We start from the raw sequence: 19411 nt of genomic DNA on the forward strand, positions 1-19411 counted from the left end.
TGTAGTACCTTCTATACACAGGTGTGTGCCTTTCTAGACAATGTTCAATCAATTTAGTTTGCCATAAGTGGAATCTAATCAAGTTCTAGACACATCTCAAGGAGAGTTAAAGCAAATAGAATGCACCTGACCACCATTTGGGTGCCAGAGCAAAGGGTCTGAATTTTAATGCCAGGTGTAAACGTTAAACTATATTCAGATAAAATGTATATCTGAAACACATGGTCTTCAGGAAAATCAACAGTCACCACAGGCCGTATGTAAAATGTTTTGTATATTAATGAAGTAAGTGTGGTCGTGTGGTCTAGAGTGTGACACTCCGTACCAGAATTTTTCAGTTTTTAATTTTAATTAATTTTTCTTGTCTAAAAACATGTTTCACTTAGCCATTTATTGAGTGTGAATTGATGGGCAAAAATAGAAAATGTACCTATTTAAAATTAAATCTGTAATTCAATAAAATGTGTAGAAAGTGAAACAATATGAATACAAGAAAGTACTATGGAAAACAGAATGTATTTTGTTAGACCTGACTCAGTCACTACATTCTCAACTGCAGTTGTTGCTAACAGGTCACAGGCTCAAGAATAAAAAGCAACTGGTTAAAATACTCTATAATTCCAACTGCTAATAATTTTTATAAATAAGTTTCATTTTAATAAACATCCATAGGCATACATCAGAGGATGCGCAGTTAGCATTTGCATAAATCATCAGTCAACTCATATTGTTGGTTTAATTTTTATGTCTGTTTGATCTAATGTTTGACTTCAAGTATTATGCTCATTGCTATATTTCATTTACTTGTATTATATCTGTGTGTTTTTAACGTTATGTTGTTGTCTCTCTGTAAATCCTGCTGACAACCCAAATTTCCTTCTTGGAATGAAATTGAAAGGAACTGAATTGCACAGAATCCAATTTAGGTACCCTTCACCACAGTAGAGTGTTCCACTCTTGTGAACTGCAAATCCCATGTATACATAACCAGAAAAGCTTGTTAAATATTTTCAAAAGAGTTCTACAGTCAACAAGCAGGAGCATAAGATAATACTTAATTTCACATCATATATATTTCTAAAGATACAATTTAAAAAGTTTTATTTTAAGTTAGTGAAGGTCTGTATAAACTTGCATCTGCTAAAGACAAAACATAGTTGACGGTTAATTGACTATTAAAAAAAGCAAAGTATAAACACAAACTGTTGGTTTTTGGCTTTCTATAGAAAAGGTACTCAGATATAACACAGATCTCTTCACGAAATAAACTAGATTTTAAAAATAAAACACTGAAAGTTTTGAACAAAAATTTTTTTTGTGGCATAATCAATTAGACAGTTGGCTGTTCAATCCTGTATTACTGTTAAAAACTTGCAGCTTAGCTTATCATTCTCCTTTCTGGCCTGCTGCTACACAGATGACAAAAGGTACTAATGCAATGACAATCAGATGAAAAGCATTTGTGAGATAGATCCAGACATACTAAACCTTAGTTATGTTGATCTGTATTCCTTCATTACCTGTAGTAGGATTCTACTGTTCTTCATTACAGCTGTATTTCTTCATTTACCCCTTCACACATAATATAATACATCACTAAACTGCTCTTTTGAGAGAGGACAGTGTGAATTATTCAAAATAAATGTGATGCTGAGAATGTACCAATAATAATGAAATAAGTATCATTTCTTTCAAAAGGAAGCTTCTTTTAATTTAAAAATATGTAAATTTAATTAACACTATCTGCTATCAAAAAGTTTTTATTTTATATGGTGTCATCAATATTACACTACATCACAAGAAACAACTCACTGCTTACTCACTGCATTTATTATTAAGTAAATAAGAAACCACAATTACAGTTTTTATGTGGCAGTTTGGATAAAAATGTTTGTCCTGCAGGTCCTGCTTGCATTTAAAGTATGTCTTAGTTGCATCTCTGTATATAATTATTATTTCATACTTAAATATTAATATTTGTTATTTAAATTAAATTGAATAATCTACGCCATTTTAATCAGCGAATGAAAACTAATACTTTTGCTTCACACCCCACCCCAACCATTATCTATCGTTTAAGGGGGAGGAGCGAAAGCTTTCAATTTGTCAAAAATTTCAATCTCCGGTTTTCGACAGATCTCAGTGTTTTTATGGTTCCCCGATACCAAAAAAAAAAATATATCGATATTTCAATGATGAGCATATGTGTGTGTCTGTGTTGTATAGTTTCTTGAGGACGGTCTAGAGATAAAATGGCTGGACAGAAAGATGCCAAACTAGAAACTTAAGCCTGTTATGAGATGATGAAGTGCTGATTAGTTTTTGAGCCAGATTGTACAATAGGAAGAGGCACTCTAGAGCAGGGGTTCTCAACGTTGGTCCTGGGGACCCCCTGTCGCTGCAGGTTTTTGTTCCAACCAGCTGCTCTTTTTAATTGAACTCCTGTGCTAATTAAGTGAACTGATATTTCCCAAGTTCTGTGTTTAGGGAACAAAATATTAATTAGAAAACTAAGTCTGCTAAAAAAAAAAAAAAAATATTAAAATGTACCAAGCAGTTATATAGGAATAATGTATTTTTTTTCTTTTTAACAGTATTTTCATCTTGATTTTCATTCTACTTTTCAAGGTGTTCTAATTGTTTAATTAATCCATTATTTACTAATTAGTGGGTGTGATGCTAAAGTAGTTGCAGCCTTTGATTATTCAGTGTGTTGTTTGCCAGCGTGTCTGATGTGCTCGTTTTAAGTTGTCATTATTAAGATACAACGAAGGGGGAAAAAACTGCACAGAGAAAGAGCAAAGTATAACGAAATCAACAAAAGAAAGTTAAGCATTTAAATCTATAGCAAAAGCAGAAATTTTATAAATGTCTTATAAATGTAAAACAACATGCTTTTCTGAATGTCGAATAAAAGAAAAAAAAATACCAGCTAATTAAATGAGCTCAGTGTTATCAGGTGTTGTCACTGATTAGGAATCTGGTTGGAACAAAAACCTGTAGCCACAGTGGGTCCCCAGGACTGAGTTTGAGAAACACCGCTCTAGAGGAACCCTCAAATGCCATAATTCTGCAATTAATAATGAAAACTTTGCGTCAATTGAAATCGTGATGACCTATTTTATAATCAGAAAGATCAGCATCAGAGCAGTAAATAATTACTCAAATGTTACAGAACAGTTCAGCCTACTGACGCTCATGTCCAAATTTTTTTTTTTATTTTGATATATGTGTGGAAATCAAAGATTTGTACCTATTTTTTATGTTGAAATTTTAACCATTTTTTATTGACTAGATCTTAGAAGTGTTTTTTGACTTGGTCCTTTATTGAAATAAAACTGCTTATAGTGTACAGCAGGGGTGTCAAATTCAATTTTAATGAGGGTCAGAAATAATTCTTTATACACCCAGTGTGGTCCAGAATATACTAACAAACAACTGCCACCTTGAGACACAAGCGTACCTCTCTGTTTGTCAGTCTTATATTCTGCAACACGTCTTTCTTGAAAGTATCTTTCCTTTCTTTATCAGCTTCTCTTGGACATTGCAGCTAATTTGGGAAAGCTACCAGCAGCCACAAAACTGAAATCAGCATGGAGTAAAAAAAAATTACATGTGCAAATAAAGACGAATGAGAATGGCAGTCCGAACATGGGTGACATTTGTAGTTACAGCAAAGTTCATACGTTTATACCTACATTAACTTGCATCAAGATCATATGGCATTTGACCAAATTAAAAAAAACAAAACCAAAGAATTAGTGTAAAACATGATGGCAATCACAGATCACATTCAGAGTTGGTCAGAACAGCCAGCCAACCACATTTATCATGAGTGGAAATTCAAATGCACTTTCTCTCCATGTACAAAAATCAAGAGTAGTAGTTGAGGTACACAGTGCGGACAAATGTGAGCGAACACTAAAGACACATTCTAACGCCAGATGTGAATACAATCTGGTTGAAGTATACGCACATTCAATCCATAGATGAAATTGCACATTTAAAGGGGTCTTTGAAGAAAACAATGGTTATCATTGGCTGTATGTATGCTGTTTTGAATATTAATTAAGAGGACAGCTTTAAAAAGGTCCATGGGCAGGATTTGGTTCACAACCTTCGAGTGTGACACCACTGGTGGATAGTATGAGAAGCTTTCTCTTTTAAACAATTTGAACATAGACAATCTAATATGCTTCTAACAAGAGAGTCAGCTGTGCAATGCAGAAAATTAGTGGTAAAAATTCACCTATAATTTAACAAAATTATTTTTTTTTAAGATAATTCATGATACTGTTTTTCATTTACCTTTACTTCCTACATGTTTATTAACATATCCTGGTGTTGCTGACAGTGTGTATATGGAGTAAAGAACCTAAGGTAAAATGCTCCATAAAAGGACAAACTCAAACATTTGTGACCATCAACCCTAGGCCCCTGGTCTTAATTCCTTGTCTTTGGAAATTTTAAAGATGTATAAAAACATATACAGGGCTGTATAAAAGTATTTGCCCCTATTTGATTCTGTCTTTTGCTGAACATTTTTGGCACTAAATACTCCCAAGGTCTTCAACTAAAATATAAAACTGGATAAATGGCACGCATTTTTTTCTCATCTTAAGTCATTTTTGAACCTGCTTTTCTGGGTGAGGGTCACAGTTGCAGGAGGTTAAGCAGGTCAGACCTGACCTTCCTTGTCCTCAGCTACAGATTCCAGCTCTTCCAAGTGAGTCTCCATATATTTCCAAGCCAACCAAGAGATATAATCCCCTCACAGTGTCCTTGGTTTGCCGCAGAGTCTTCGATGCAGTACGTTGGGCCTGGAGCAGATCTAGGGGGAGCAGCATCCAGGGTAGCATCCTTACAACATGTTTAAACCTCCTTAACTGGCTCCTCACCACCTAGAGAAGCCGTAACTCCACTCTGAGACTCGTGCAAATTGTTAAGTTTCTAACCCTGTCGTAAAGTTTCAGCCCAGCCACCCTTCTAAGGAGCCTCATTTCTGACACAGGTACTCACAATCTCATTCTTTGGTCACAACCAACAGCTCATGACCGTAGGTAAGTACAGGGGTGTAGATCAGCCAGTAAACTGAAAGATTTGTGTTTAGACTCTCACTTCACCACCATGGACCAGTACAGTGCCCGCAGAACAAACGCCACCACTCTAACCTTCTTGTCAGTCTCATGTTTCTTTTTTTCCCCCATCACTTCTGAACAAGGCCCCAAGATATTTGAACTCTGCCACTAAGAGCAGTTGATTAGTTCTCACCTGAAAAGAGCAGTCCACTTTGTTCCATGAGAGAACCATGACCTTAGACTTGGAGGTGCTGATCTTCATTCCATCAGTTTAACACTGCAGCAAATCAATTGAGTGCATACCAAAGGTTGCAGTCAGATGAGGAAGAGGACATCATGCGGTAGGACACAGTCGTATCACTTTTTTTCAAATGTTTAATTAATTGATTGAATAAACATGACCCCAACTGGCACAGTGTATAAAGTAAAGCAGGGCATTCTAGTAAGTTTTTTTTCAGCATTAATTGCTTTCAGGTCCTACTACAGCATCTTTGTTAGGTTTAAATATGGATATTGAATTTTAATATTGTATTTTTTTTTCTTCAGTTATTCTGATATGTACTTCCTTTTGTAATTTGAATCACTTTCTTAATGCATGATCCAAGTACTCTTCAACCTAAGTTCACACAGGTTTTTTCAATCATTTTCCTTAAATTTTTTCTTATAACAGAGAAGAATTTATGATTCCTTCAATTATAGCAAGTCATTCACATACAGAGGCAACAAACTACCACCACCATGCTTGCTTCTTGATATGATCATCTTATTTTAAAATTCTATTTTAAGACTATGCCATACATATTGGGTTCAAGTCAGCTTGAAAGCTCTACTTTTGTCCACAGAACATCCCCTTAACAGCCTGGGTATCATTTAGGCGCTTCCTGGTAAATTAATCTTGATTAGCAGTGGTTTTTCCCTTGCTACCCAGTTTTGCCCAGTGTCTTTCTGATTGTAGAGTCATGACCACTGACCTTTACAAAGGCAAAAGAAGCCTGCAATTCCCTAGAGGATTTTGAATCATTTGTTACTTCTTAGATGATTTTACACTGTGCCTTTAGAGTAATTTTAGCAGGCTTGCCAATTCTGGGAAGACTGAAAATGTTTCAAGTGTCTTTCATTTGGTCATTAAGGTGCTCACTAGATTTGGTGGAGTCTAAGAGCCACTGAAATGGTTCTATAGTCCTTTCCAGGCTGAAAAAACTTTTTTACTAATCTCTTCACAAATGTTGGTTGATTTTGGCATCATGAGCTTGTTGAATTTTTGTGTTGGCAATTTGACTCGAATGGTAATTGCTGAAATAATTGAAATTTCGATTGAGCAGTGCTGGCTTAATCAAGCTTTGCTCTGCCAGTCAGCTAACTCTAATTATCCCTTTAGTTAGGGCAATTTAACTAGATACAATTACTTTTTCACACAGTACCAGTTAGTGTTAGATAACTTTATTTATTGGATCGTTTAAATGAGCTTAAATGTGTTATTTGTTCATTCAAATGTCTTTTGTCCAAAATTGGATTCTGGTGTAAAAACTGAAAACAAAGTAACAAATGTTTGCAATAATACAGGAAAAACTGCGTGGGGAAAGTACTTTTTCACAGCACTGTCTTTGGAAAAACATATGAATCTTGTGAGTTTCACTTAACTGTATGATGTTGCATATGTACTCTTCAGTAGCCACCATATGAACACAACCTCAGTTTAGTTGATCTCTAATCACGTCTTCGGTCTTAACTGTTATAAATATTTCTTAATAATGTGCATTTTGGAATGTCTGATTAATATTTATTACATATTTCAAAGTTAGTATGCCTCTATATCTGCATCTCACCAGAAGAGTGATTGCATTGAGAGAACACCCCAGTGCATACATCAACTGAAAGCCTAGGGTGTTCTGTTTTATAAGGTGCTGCTATTCATTTCTTACCACCGTCATATATATTTTCGAATTTTTTCAACTGCTGTTTAATTACATGCGCAGGTGAATAGGTGCATATTGACTGGTAGTTGTGCAAGTTGTTTCATGAGAATTGTGTTACCTATGTGCATATCTATTTTAACCTTGTATTGCTTTAATGCTCCATGTGAACCCTCAACTTATAATGATTTGAATGCGATTCCTTAATTACCGGGAACAGACGTTTAGCAAGACTACCACAGCAAGCCCAGTTTTGCCCATAATGCACAATTCTGTAGTTAAATCGATCCTGTGTTGAATCATGTTTATACTTGATGTGAACTGCTCTGGTGTTCTCTTGGTACTGATCGTGACCATCTTTTCAAAAAGGTCTTGGTATGGTTGTGTTGATCAATACCAAAATCTGATTGCCATTTTCACATCTACCTCAAGAAACCATTTTTTCTGTACAATTTCCCCAAGGTTTAAAAAAAAAAATAAAAAAATAACACACACCTCAAGTGTAAACCATTGTGTTATGAATTACTCTGCACCATGGAAAGCATTCTGTAGTCAGGGTCTCCCAGTTATGTTTATGATAAGTATTGCGAGTATTCTGAACTGCTTTCTCTGGCCACCTCAGATTTTCTCGTCTTGGTTAAGCCTGAAGCAGTATGCTTGTTTGGGGAGACAATAATTGGGAAATCTGTAGCAGCCCATTCAGCAGGGTTAAATCTGTAATATCATGATTTAAATAACAGTCATTTTTCATGGAGTGAATATGATGAAATTTGAACAATTGTTCTCACAGTTGATATGGAGAATCTTGCATCAGCAATGATGCAAAGGCATGAGACAATATTATGTAACTTGGGTCCTGCTACCATGTTGGATAGGAGTGTTGCAAATGGCCTTACAGACTGGTAGCTTGTTTTCCTTCTTGAGATTATGATTCTCAAAGACCCATTGTTGTAGCTTACTGAATGAGGTGCTGGAAAATCTGATGCAGTACAGAACCTCGTCCTGGCCACCTTTTCAGATCAGCTAGTTATTGATATATGGAAAGCAGTCAACAACACTTAACATTTTTTCAGCATTTTTGATTGCATACACCTCAGTTTTCTAGCCAGGTACATCATGGTTGAGTATTTTGGTTTTCCTCAGATTAAGAGGAAGTCCAAGGTTCTTGCAGCCCACACCGATGAGGCTCAGAGTATTTAGTGGCAAGCACAAAAATGGAATGGTCATCTCTGTATTGGAGGTTAAAGACTGCTATCCTAATGACTTTTGTCTGGACCTTAATGCGGTGAAGAATGAAGAATTTTCATCAATCCAAATGAGGCCTTGAGGCCATAAGCAGAGTAGTTGGAGGATAGACGTAACGTGAAAATTAATGGAGAAGAGGCTCATGCTGTTTTACAAGTGAGTGTTGAAAATGCGGAAGTGTTTATCCAATGCCTGAATAGCAACCTCTCAAAGTATTTTTTTTGCAGTGTGAATTCTTTCATAGACTTCATGGTTCACTTTTTGGCTGACAACAGGTTAACTATTCAACTCCTGCAAAGTAAGATGCATAAACCTAAATTAAGAATGACACTCCTTTAGGGGTCTGGCTTTGTCCGTGTAGTAGGTGCCTCTTTCTGCTACAAACTGAATTCACACCAACTCTTATACTTATTGTCCATCTATCCACCATTTACATGCTGCTGCTCTGAAAACTGGTGACAAAAACACAACAGCATATTGTGTTGCTTCAGTGTACATAAAAAAACATAACTAAAATAAAGTTTAGTATGAGAAAGACCCTTATATAATGACACAGAAATTCCAGTTCCCATCTAAACAGACAAGTTAGCATACAACCTGTAATAAGTATGTCAGAAAACCAAAATTTCCTCCAACAAGAGTACAAGGCAAAAGAAAATCTGACATATTTAAAAAGTAGTACACTATTCTAATTTTTGTATGGTTAGAGGGACATCTTTTGTTATACTGTACATTAAAATTACACTCACGGGAACTGCCCAGCATCAGTGTCCACGGTGAGTCCTTGAAAGTTATTCCTTATTTTTTTTGGGCTACTGCGTTGTTCTATTATTGATCCATTCAGTTAATATGCATAGACAGGGACAGAAATATGCAGATTTGTAAACTGTTTCACACAAATGAATTTTGGTTAAATTTAAGCACTTTTGATAAATGACTCACTTTGCACAAAAAAGCTGTGCATTAGTCATGAAACACACAAAAAGGCATGGTTATGTACTGTTGATTAATGATGGATCGGATCTTTTGTATGAAAAATGTACTAACCTAATTTGAATACTTTGAAAAAATAATGTATCATATAAATCAAAAAGAAAAACAGAAAAAAACACCTTAATGCATTTTTGGATAAAGATGCATTTATATCATAAAATCAAGCCATGAAAAAAGATACCAGTTACCATAATCATTCAAATTACACTCAGAAAATATACTAGAAGTTCTTACCAATTTCTGTGTACTGCTTGTGAATAACTTGAAGCTCCTCATTCAGTTTCTGAATTTCTGTGTGTAATGCTGCATTTTCCTTTTCTTTCTGTTTTTTCTCTTTATGAATGCTTTGGTTTTCCAATCGAAGTTCTTTGATTAGATTATTTAATCTTTCAATTTCACTAACTTTATTTTTTATAGTTTCTCTTGCTTGTAAATTGTTCATTTCAGATTTTTTAAGAAGATTATCTCTTTTATTTATAACCTGTGAAAAACAATCATATATATAATAATAATTACATATGTCACTAACTTTACTTTTTATAATTTCTTTCTTTTAAATTGTACATTTCAGATTTTTTAAGAATATGTTTTACTTATAACCTGTGAAAAAAATCATATATTATAAAAAATACATATAATTATGTTCATATTAAATATGCACATGAATACATAAACAAGCAAAATAATTACTGATGAAGCATAAAAGCATTATTATCATGCTGAAAAAAAAGGGTTAGAGATGCAATGCCTGCATTGATAGCCTTAATAAGAAGACAGAAATGAATGCATGAATAACACACTAAAACAAAAGCTTGAATGCTTTAATTCAAATTAAAATGGATTGCAAAAAAAAAAAGAAAATTTTTACCTCTGGCATAACAACATACAGTCATGTGCCGACTTTCGACTCAATTTGGGAACAGCCATTTGGCTAGATTTCTGCATAAAGTGTAAGTTCATTGCAACTGAAGTTTTGTGTGTCTGGTGTGAGTCACTGAATGCATACTTTAACTGCTTTTACAGAGTAGCACAAACCAATCTTTGAGTATCGGCATACTCATAATGGGTCCACGTAAGGCTGTGTTTTTCAGTCTCTGGTTCGTGCCACCAGTGGGTTGTTGGTTGCCATCCTCGGTTTGCAAGGGATTCATGGTGAGTCTCCTAAGCTAGTGTTTCTTAACCACTGGGTCGCAATCCAGGTTGCCATTGTAGTTCGCAAGTGGGCCGTTTAAGTAATTGTCAGCACTGTGCAATATGTTTCTCTATTTCTAAATGAGCTTGTTTCAGCAAGGGGGCAATCTGTAATTGCTGCAAGTGGGTTGTCAATTAACTTAAGAAGGCAAACAGAAAAAGAGCTCAGAATCAAACTCACAACCTCTGGATTATGAGTCAGCAGTTCTTACCTCTGCACCACCCACGCAGTTGTGTCAGTATTGTACCCTAACCCGATTTCTTTTTCTTCTGTTATAATCTTGCATAAAAACGCACTTGTTTTGTTATACAGTACTTGTACTTTTTGTGAAAGTATTAATTAGATATTTGGACTTCAGTCTTCACACATTATACACTTCATGTCTACATTTTGTCAATTATTACTAAAACAAGAAAAACATTCCTGTTTTAGTTATATATTCAACAATTACTGCCTCGCATTTCCCTTAATCCTGTATTTACATAGATTGTTGTAGACACGGAACACACATGACATGTATGTATTCCAAATGATAATATATTATTTACCTTTTACAATTCCAGGCACCTCACACCCACATAGACGAACTAGAGCTATGAGAATCTTCTCTGCGAGTTGAGCTGTGTCGGTGGGGGGATGGGATAGCAGGCTGCTTGCTGTCTGTGCTGCTAGACACATTTGGAAAACAAAGGAGCTGATGAGGAGGTGTGAAGGAATTTAAGGTGGCCCGGGATTATGAGTTTTTTCATAGGCTTCAGGGATTCTAGTGTTAAGGTGCTTTCCATTTTCATTCAAAACAGCATTTTCCAGAAGTAGTTTATTTAATGAAATTTTCCTAAAAACACATGTGCTTGGGATGCTCTGATCATAAAACTAGATGACTTAACATGTGGATTACGCAAAACAAGTAACGTGAGATTTTTTCATGGACGTTTTTGATACTGTTTATTGTTGTCTGGTGTTGGTCACCATAGACTACTATTACACAAGAAATGTTATTGTTTCCATTCTGTATGAAAACATGAGATTAAAATTTGTTAAAATGTCTCACTTGTCTTCTTTATTTATAGTGGTGGAAATAAAAATCCTCAGTAGCTCTGCATTACTACTAAATCTTAATTTTGGCTCACTGTTTTTAGTCTGCACAAACACGATTGCATTTATAATGTTGGGACTGATTAAAGATGGTGGACCTCATTCTTCTAAAATTACAGGTACACAAGACACAGCTATCAATTGGCGTTGACCAGTGATTGTCACTTGCATTTTTGTTCACATATCTGAAACTGGCAGATTAATATATTAAATTAACATTTATAAACATTATTCATACAAAATAATCAGGGTTATTTTAAGGAAAAAAAAATACATGATAAAAATAATTAACATGAAGCATGTTTTAAATAAGAGGATATAAATTACACACAGAATGAAAAGCGGGAAAAAGGAATGTGTAATTCACCAAGGGTTTCAAGCATAAATGTAAAATCTCAGTATATTTTAATAAAAAATAGCAATGTCAACAACAATTGATTATTAAACTAAAATAAGAAAAAAAACAGACACAGAGAGAATGTGTTTTTTATACAATTAGGATGTCCAGCAATTACATTTTTGGAAGCACACTGACTGTTCACTGTAGAACTATATAAAAACTCTAGTTTGTGAAAGAGAGGACAAAGGTTATTGCAGTGTTCTTGAAAACCAGAGTTGGCATGGACTATCAAACCCAGCTGCTACAATGTAACTCTAACCAACCACTTTACAGTGAAAAGATTAGCAACTTTGTTTGAAATTCTTCTTGAGACGTCAGTTTGTATTTAGTTAAATGCAACCTTTAGCCACACAAAATATTCCTTTAATAAAGACTGTGCGACTTGACTTTTAATCCCACAAGAATAAAAAATAATCCTCATATTAGAATGCTTTAACACAATTATATATTAAAGGAATACTCCCCAACCCCCACAGAATTCAAACACATATTCATTATCATTACCCGGCCATCGCTCACAATAAATATCTCTCTATAATAAAGGGAAATCCTGAGACAAGATTTTTTCAAAGAGATAATTTTGAGTCCTACGAGACAAGACTTTGGCGATGAGATTTTTTCAAGTCCCGCCCTTCTCTCAACCATATTCAAACACGCACACAGCCCTCTCACCTCTCATTTGTGTTAATGCTTTTGACAGACATAGTTCCTGCTCTCTTAGCTCTTATAAATTTTTACATCTTCCTCCCTTTAAGTTCCCAATAAAAGAAGACTTATTATGTCCAAATCGTATTGAAGAATTTCATCCCGAACGGCTATCAACAGAAGAAACGAGTACATGGGCAATCCTAGCGATTTATTAACACGAAAATTGTCCATTGATTACACGGAAAATTGGTTAAATGCGTATCAATAGACTATGCTGAAACAGTTAGTGGTGATTGTGCGGAAGATGAAAACATCAACTTACAATATCCCGAAGAATATCTACAACCGTTAACACCGTACGGTCTTCCACTGCCTGAATTACTGTTGAAAGAAGTATGTATCCAAGAAAGGTAATGTAGTACATATTCCACGGATAACATTAGGCACCAATGGAGATCTTGATATGCCACTCATATTAAAACGTTAACAGTTTCCCGTTAGAATAGCTTTTGCTATGACAATTAACACATTACAGAGACAAACATTCCAAAAAGTCGGTTTATTTATTAGAGAAAAAGAAACGAAATTCACTCACGGTTAAGTTATACGTTGCGTTGTCACGATGTAAGTCCAAACACAGAATCAAAATTCAATGTGATATTGATGAAAATTTAATTCCAAAAATTGTTTTTACTGAAGATTTACAGTAAAAGTGTAAGTTTAAAAAGTATTTGCATGTTAATTTCAAATCCAAACAGAACGAAATTGTATAATGCAATGAATAACTCTAATGCGACCTGAAACATAATTTAATTTCAAATTATTATGTTTTACTATTTTTTTAATATCGTTAATTACTCACTGTAATGTGAAATAGTTAATTCAATTATGCATATGTAACAATTCCCATGAAAATAACAATCTGTTTAAATTGTACATCCGTTTACCCATACGGGAGCGGCTTAACCGCAAAGTGGCTAAGGTGTAGCGCCGGCCCAGGGGTTGGCAAGCGAAGTGAACGGGGGGCAAAGCCCCCTAATATATGTACATACACACAACACAATATATAAATATATATTGCAAAGCTGAGTCACTCATTCATCAACAAAGACACAATTTCACATATAGTTAAAATGAAAGGAAATTTTACTATATGAATATTTATGGGTATAATCAACTTATACAATAGAAAAACTAAAACTAAGAAACCCCAAAATATCAAAAATTACACTGATTGATTTGCTTGAAGTTTGGTGATTAAATTGCAGTTTAAACTTCATACTCTGCATAAACCACTATGTCAACAAAGATCTTCTAGAATAGCCTTACAATTCTAAAGACTCGCTGCATTCCTCTTGGTAAAAAAAAACAGCACTATGAAGCTTATTCTATGCAAATCTGTTTAAGAAGATAAATGGATTTCAAAGCTACCTTTACTCTGATGCATTCTGAAACTGGCATTCTTTAATCTGCTAAACTCAAACTTAAGTCTTGCTTTCTGTCTTATCTTTATTGTACAATCTACCATCTTTTTAAAGGCCCCAGGGATGAATTAAACTATTTTGGGAGACTCAGTCTTCAGCTACAGATCCCCAAAGTTTTGGAACACTCCAACGGTTCCTATAAAGGATGCACCATAGTGTACAATATGTCTCAGAATTTAAATCCTGGCCTAAAGACTCTCTACTTTAGTCTAGCATACTCTAATTAGAGCTTGTGGTAAGCTGTCACATTGCAACTGTTATTATTAGTCATTTACTCAAAAATACAATATTTCTATTCTGTTTATCTGTTTGGTATCTTTCTGTAGCACCTGATTTGACTGCTCCATTGGTAGGCTCATTCCTACCCACTGGGAAGTGACACAAGAGATGTTGGTAGTCTTGGAATTCACTGAGTAAAGGAATTCATTTAATACTGAACAATTTTGTACAATGCATGATTAGGCATCCAGCCAGTTTGCCTATGCAATCAGAATTGTGACTTTGTCAAAAGGACTAATCTCTTCAGGAATGCTGAATTTTTATTTTTCTCTTTTCTGTTATCAATTCAACACACAGTCTGTCAGTAATAATGGCAGACTGCTTCCAGTTTAGCATGCCTTCAAAATTAGGATACACTCCAGACACTGTATTTCTTTTTTCTTTTGTGGAATCAATTTCACTTGACCAGCCCATGCACACCAAATCAGTTTCTTTTTCACAAGCCCACATGCCGAATCATTTTAGGTTGCAGAAGCCCACAGAGCTCATTTCCTGTAATTGTTTATCTGCAGAAGATATGAGGTGTGACACTGAAACAGCTCAAATTTAAGAAGCACCCCAAATTTAAGTTTTGAAAAAAGGTGTGTCTTAAATTGAAAGCAATCTGTATTGGTAGGTTTTATATTGTTATGTTTTTCTTATATTTATCAAATTAAAATCACTTCATTCTACTGTTTGTTTAACAGTTTGTGTGTTCATGTACGTGAATGTATGGTTTAGCGATTTTCCAATGACACATTATAGCTGTGGATTTGTATGTGTGTACTCAGAGAAGTGCACTACACAAAAATAAACTGGAACTGAATCAAATAAGAGGCAGGCTTCTACACCTCCCAAACACTATACTGTTCAGCAAGGTATAGAGAGGTATAAACCTGACATGATGGTTATTTATCAGTGCAGTTGATAATAATATTAGTGAATAACACAGCAAGAGATAAGTGAACCCATTCAAAAACTAGCAAGAATGGGAGATTGCAGGATGACTATGCAGAGAGTGGTCTCCTCTGAAACCAGCACTGCACAAGGCAATGTTGGTGATGGAGTCATTGGCTACTCCTAAACAAGTAACTTTCAGTTCGGGAGTGCACGGAAGTGTGAAATCATGGAATGTATGCAATGAAAATATTTAGTTTTCAGAAAGATATTCTGTATACTTACAAAATATTTCAATTGTCATTTGCCTGATACCGGTCAATTCTGGGCTTTTAAACACGCCCCCACCCCCACACCAAATGAGTCTTTTGCCCTTTCAAGTACTTTTAATGCTGACTACAGTTGAACATACAGTATTATTTCTGCTAAGTTCATTCTGGCAGAGATTTAGTCTTATCTGCTCCTTTCCTCGCTTTAATCACAAAAATTGAAATATATTAAAAATGATTTAATTCATTGGACTTGTAAACTGCATTAGACACATGCACATTTACACATAAGAACATAATAACATAAGAAATTTGACAAACGAGGAGAGAACATTCACTCCATTAAACTACTCTGTTTAGCTCATTAGAACTTTAGAAAAATTTAGACGAGAACAGGCCAAACAGCTCAACAAAACCTGTCAGTCCTATTCACTTAAATCCCCCACAATAACATCAAGTCTAGTTACGAAGGTCCCTGACATCCTACTGCCTACCACACTACTTGGTAACTTATTCCACATGTTTATGGCTCTCTGTGTGAAGAAAATCTTCATAATATTTGTGCGAAACAGCTTAACAGCTAAGCTGTCCCAATATCTCATTCAGAAGCTTCTTAATGAGAACATTACATAGACAATTACTTTTTCACACAGCAGCAGCTGGTGTTAGAAAGTCTTCATTAGATAAATTACAACAGGTTACAACGGTCTCTCATTCACACTGATTCTCTCTATATAACATTTGCAAGATCAGACCATATCCGACAGGGTATGGGGCACAACCCATATTCCAGGCATTGCTCGTGCCACCTCTGGAGTACTACAACTCTCTAAAAGTAGGAGTACCTGCATGTGCTACCAAGCCACTACAGATGAATCAAAATGCTGCAGCACCTCTTGTGTTCAACCAGCCAAGAAAGGCACATGTCACTCCTTTTTTCAGGTCACTACACCAGCTTCCTGTGGCAGCACACATTAAATTCAAATCCTTTAGGGCTTGCCCTACAGAGCACTCAACAGGTCAGTACACTCAGGTGTGCTAGTAAAAGGCGTCTGGTGATGCCACCTCTGAAATTTCAATCCAGACTCTCTTCATGTGTAGCTCGGAGCCTTTCATTCATGCGTTGAAGAAGAATTTCAAGGCTCTCTTGTTTGGTGAATATCTGTCTAATTGATAATGGCTTTGATAAGGTTCTGGAAACTAGGGAAAGATTAACTAATTTTACACTCATCACTATTTTGTGACTTTGTCCTGTAAAACTTGTTCCTAAACATTCCCACAGACTGACGTTTATGTGATAATTCTGACCTCCTTTTCAAGTCACTTTGGACAAAAGTGTCTGCTAAATGAATCAATGTAAATTAAATAAAAAATACACTGGAGCTCTTCCTCTATTATTAGATTTTGGTTGAGGACCTAAAACATTGCTGCAACAGGACCGACATTTTCTCAAGGCGCTGTGATTTATGCACTTTGCTGAGGCCTTACCATGGAATCAAAATGAGTAGATACAGGATTAAACAGGACAGGTTCATTTTCCATTCTTTTATTAAGTAGGTTTTAGTAGATGCCTACTCCTAATCCAGGCAAGCTTTAGACAAAGGTGTAAGGAGTTTTCTATATTAGAATGCGTTGTGGCATGTTTCAGAATCGTTTAACCAACTACTACTATTTATTTAACATTAGAACCGGCTAAACCACACTTAATTTTCATCTCTTGCCTTGGACTGAGAATTTCCTTCCTCTTGAATTGGGTATGCATTGCTAAACACACTAAATGGACTTAATTACCCTGTAATTGCTTCACTGTGCCTGCTGAACATGGCAATTTAAAAATCTAATTAAAAAACTTGTTACTAATGCAGAAAGCAGTTAAGAGGTTGCCTCTTTTAGGATACTGTAACAGCATGACAATAAAGCTTGCCTGCTTTGTAAGCACTATACACAATTTACCACCTGCTTTTTGAATAAAATTACCTACCCTTTTCTTTCAAGTGCAATTTTTATTAAGATCGGTTTGAATGACTGTACAGGCAAACAGTGTAGCAACCACGAATATTGCAAGATGGCATACTGTATCTAATGAAAAGAAATGAAAAGCCTGCCTTGTTGTTAGATTCTGGTTGTCTAAACCATACTTGCACCCTCGTTTAAGACAACTTGGAACACAAACAGGTACTAGTGATGACATTTTAACCAGTTAAGAATTTGACTTTGCCTAGCACTGAAAAAAGACAGCAAATCTTATTCAATCAATACTGAAATGCACAACTGAAAACTTGTGAATTTCCCCTTGGGATTAATAAAGTATCTATCTATCTAGAAACTTGCAATAAAGTTTAAGAGGGTACTGCAACTTGAAAGAAAGCAAAAAAGAAAGAACCAAATTACTTTAAATCAGATGTATTGCTAATGTTTACCTTTGACAAATAACCCCAACAGCAACAAGTGAGACCTGGAAGGCATTTAAAGTCGTTAAAAATAATGTTCAGTATTTTTATTGACAGATTTAACTTAAATCATACAGTTGAATACCACTAAACTTTAAATAATTAACAGAATAAATAAAAAACATATAGTTTACACTTTCATATCTTGCACAAATATATAGTATTTATGACTTTCATAAGTACACAACCATAATCATTAACAGTTAAGCAATGCCAAAAGTAAAATCGTTTTACACAAACAGATATTGTGACTGTGTTCCTCTCCTAACAGTACAATAACTTGTGTCTCTATTAACATATACATAAATACATTCTCAAATCTGCTTAATCTGACTGCATGTTGTAGATGGAGTCTATCGCAGCAGCGCTAGACACAAATATGGAAACATCCCTAGTTTCAGTCCAGAAAGAGCACACACGCACACTCAATTACACAATTCATTCAAGTATAACAGCTTTCACACTTACGATCTTGCTGATATGGGGCCTAATATAATAATAAAAGTAGAACATTTTAAATTTATATTTGTTTTTGCAATAGCAAATGGCTATCGGCTCCTGCTGCAGCCCTTGCCTTTGATGACAGCACCATACAGCTGCATACACTATTAAAAGAGTCTGCACAACAAGTAAGGAGAAATGAAAAATTACATTTTATAATTCTTATGACGTTATATAAGTTAGGAGAAATTAAGATTTATATTACTGCTCAGAGAGGCTCTATTAATCAGCATATGAACTGAAGGACAACAGTGGAAATTAAGAGGAAGTACATTTGAGACTGAAGCCAGGAAGCACTTCTTTACACAGAGAATTGCAGTAATCTGGAAGAAACTACTGAGCTGTGTAATTAAAGCTGAAACGTTGACAACCTTTAAGAATACAGTACTGTGCAAATGTTTTAGGCAGGTGTGAAAAAATCCTGTAAACAAAGAATGCTTTCAGAAATATAAATAATGATTGTTTATTGTTATCAATTTACAAAATGCAAAGTGAGCGAACAAAAGAAAAATCTAAATCAAATCAATATTTGGTGTTACTACCTTTTGCCTTCAAACCAGCATCAATTCTTATAGGTACACTTGCACAAGTCAGGGATTTTGTAGGATTCTAGTCAGGTGTATGATCAACCAATTATACCAAACAGGTGCTAATGATCATCAATGTCACACGCAGGTTGAAACACAGTCATTAACATTAGAATTACCAGAGACTACGAAAAAACTCGTAGATCCAGCCCACCTTAAAACCGTTCTCAGCTCTCTTTTGTCTTCTAAATGTGCCAATTAACACGAGCAGCAAGCAACCGGCTATTCCATCCCCCACTGCCGCAAAATGTTCACTAAGTTTTCCAAGCTCATGCCTTTTCTGATTATCTGGGAGTGACTGAAGTGCTGAAGTTTTAGAGTGGAAATAATAGATTGCTATTTTGAACACACGCATTTCATGTGTGTTCCATTTCTACAGTAATCTGTGTAAACACATTTTT

General features: G+C 35.2%; 1 protein-coding gene across 1 annotated transcript in view; it reads right to left on the bottom strand.

The window, feature by feature from the left end:
- The window catches only part of LOC114653241 (centromere-associated protein E-like), a 402188-nt gene that overhangs the window by 194590 nt on the left and 188187 nt on the right, over positions 1 to 19411 (bottom strand). The window contains exon 23 of the mRNA XM_028803441.2: positions 9464 to 9710. Within this exon, the coding sequence (XP_028659274.2) occupies positions 9464 to 9710 (247 nt within the window). The remainder of the gene's footprint in view (positions 1 to 9463; positions 9711 to 19411) is intronic.

The sequence above is a fragment of the Erpetoichthys calabaricus genome, chromosome 6 (genome assembly GCF_900747795.2).
Source record: "Erpetoichthys calabaricus chromosome 6, fErpCal1.3, whole genome shotgun sequence".
Lineage (NCBI taxonomy): Eukaryota > Metazoa > Chordata > Cladistia > Polypteriformes > Polypteridae > Erpetoichthys > Erpetoichthys calabaricus.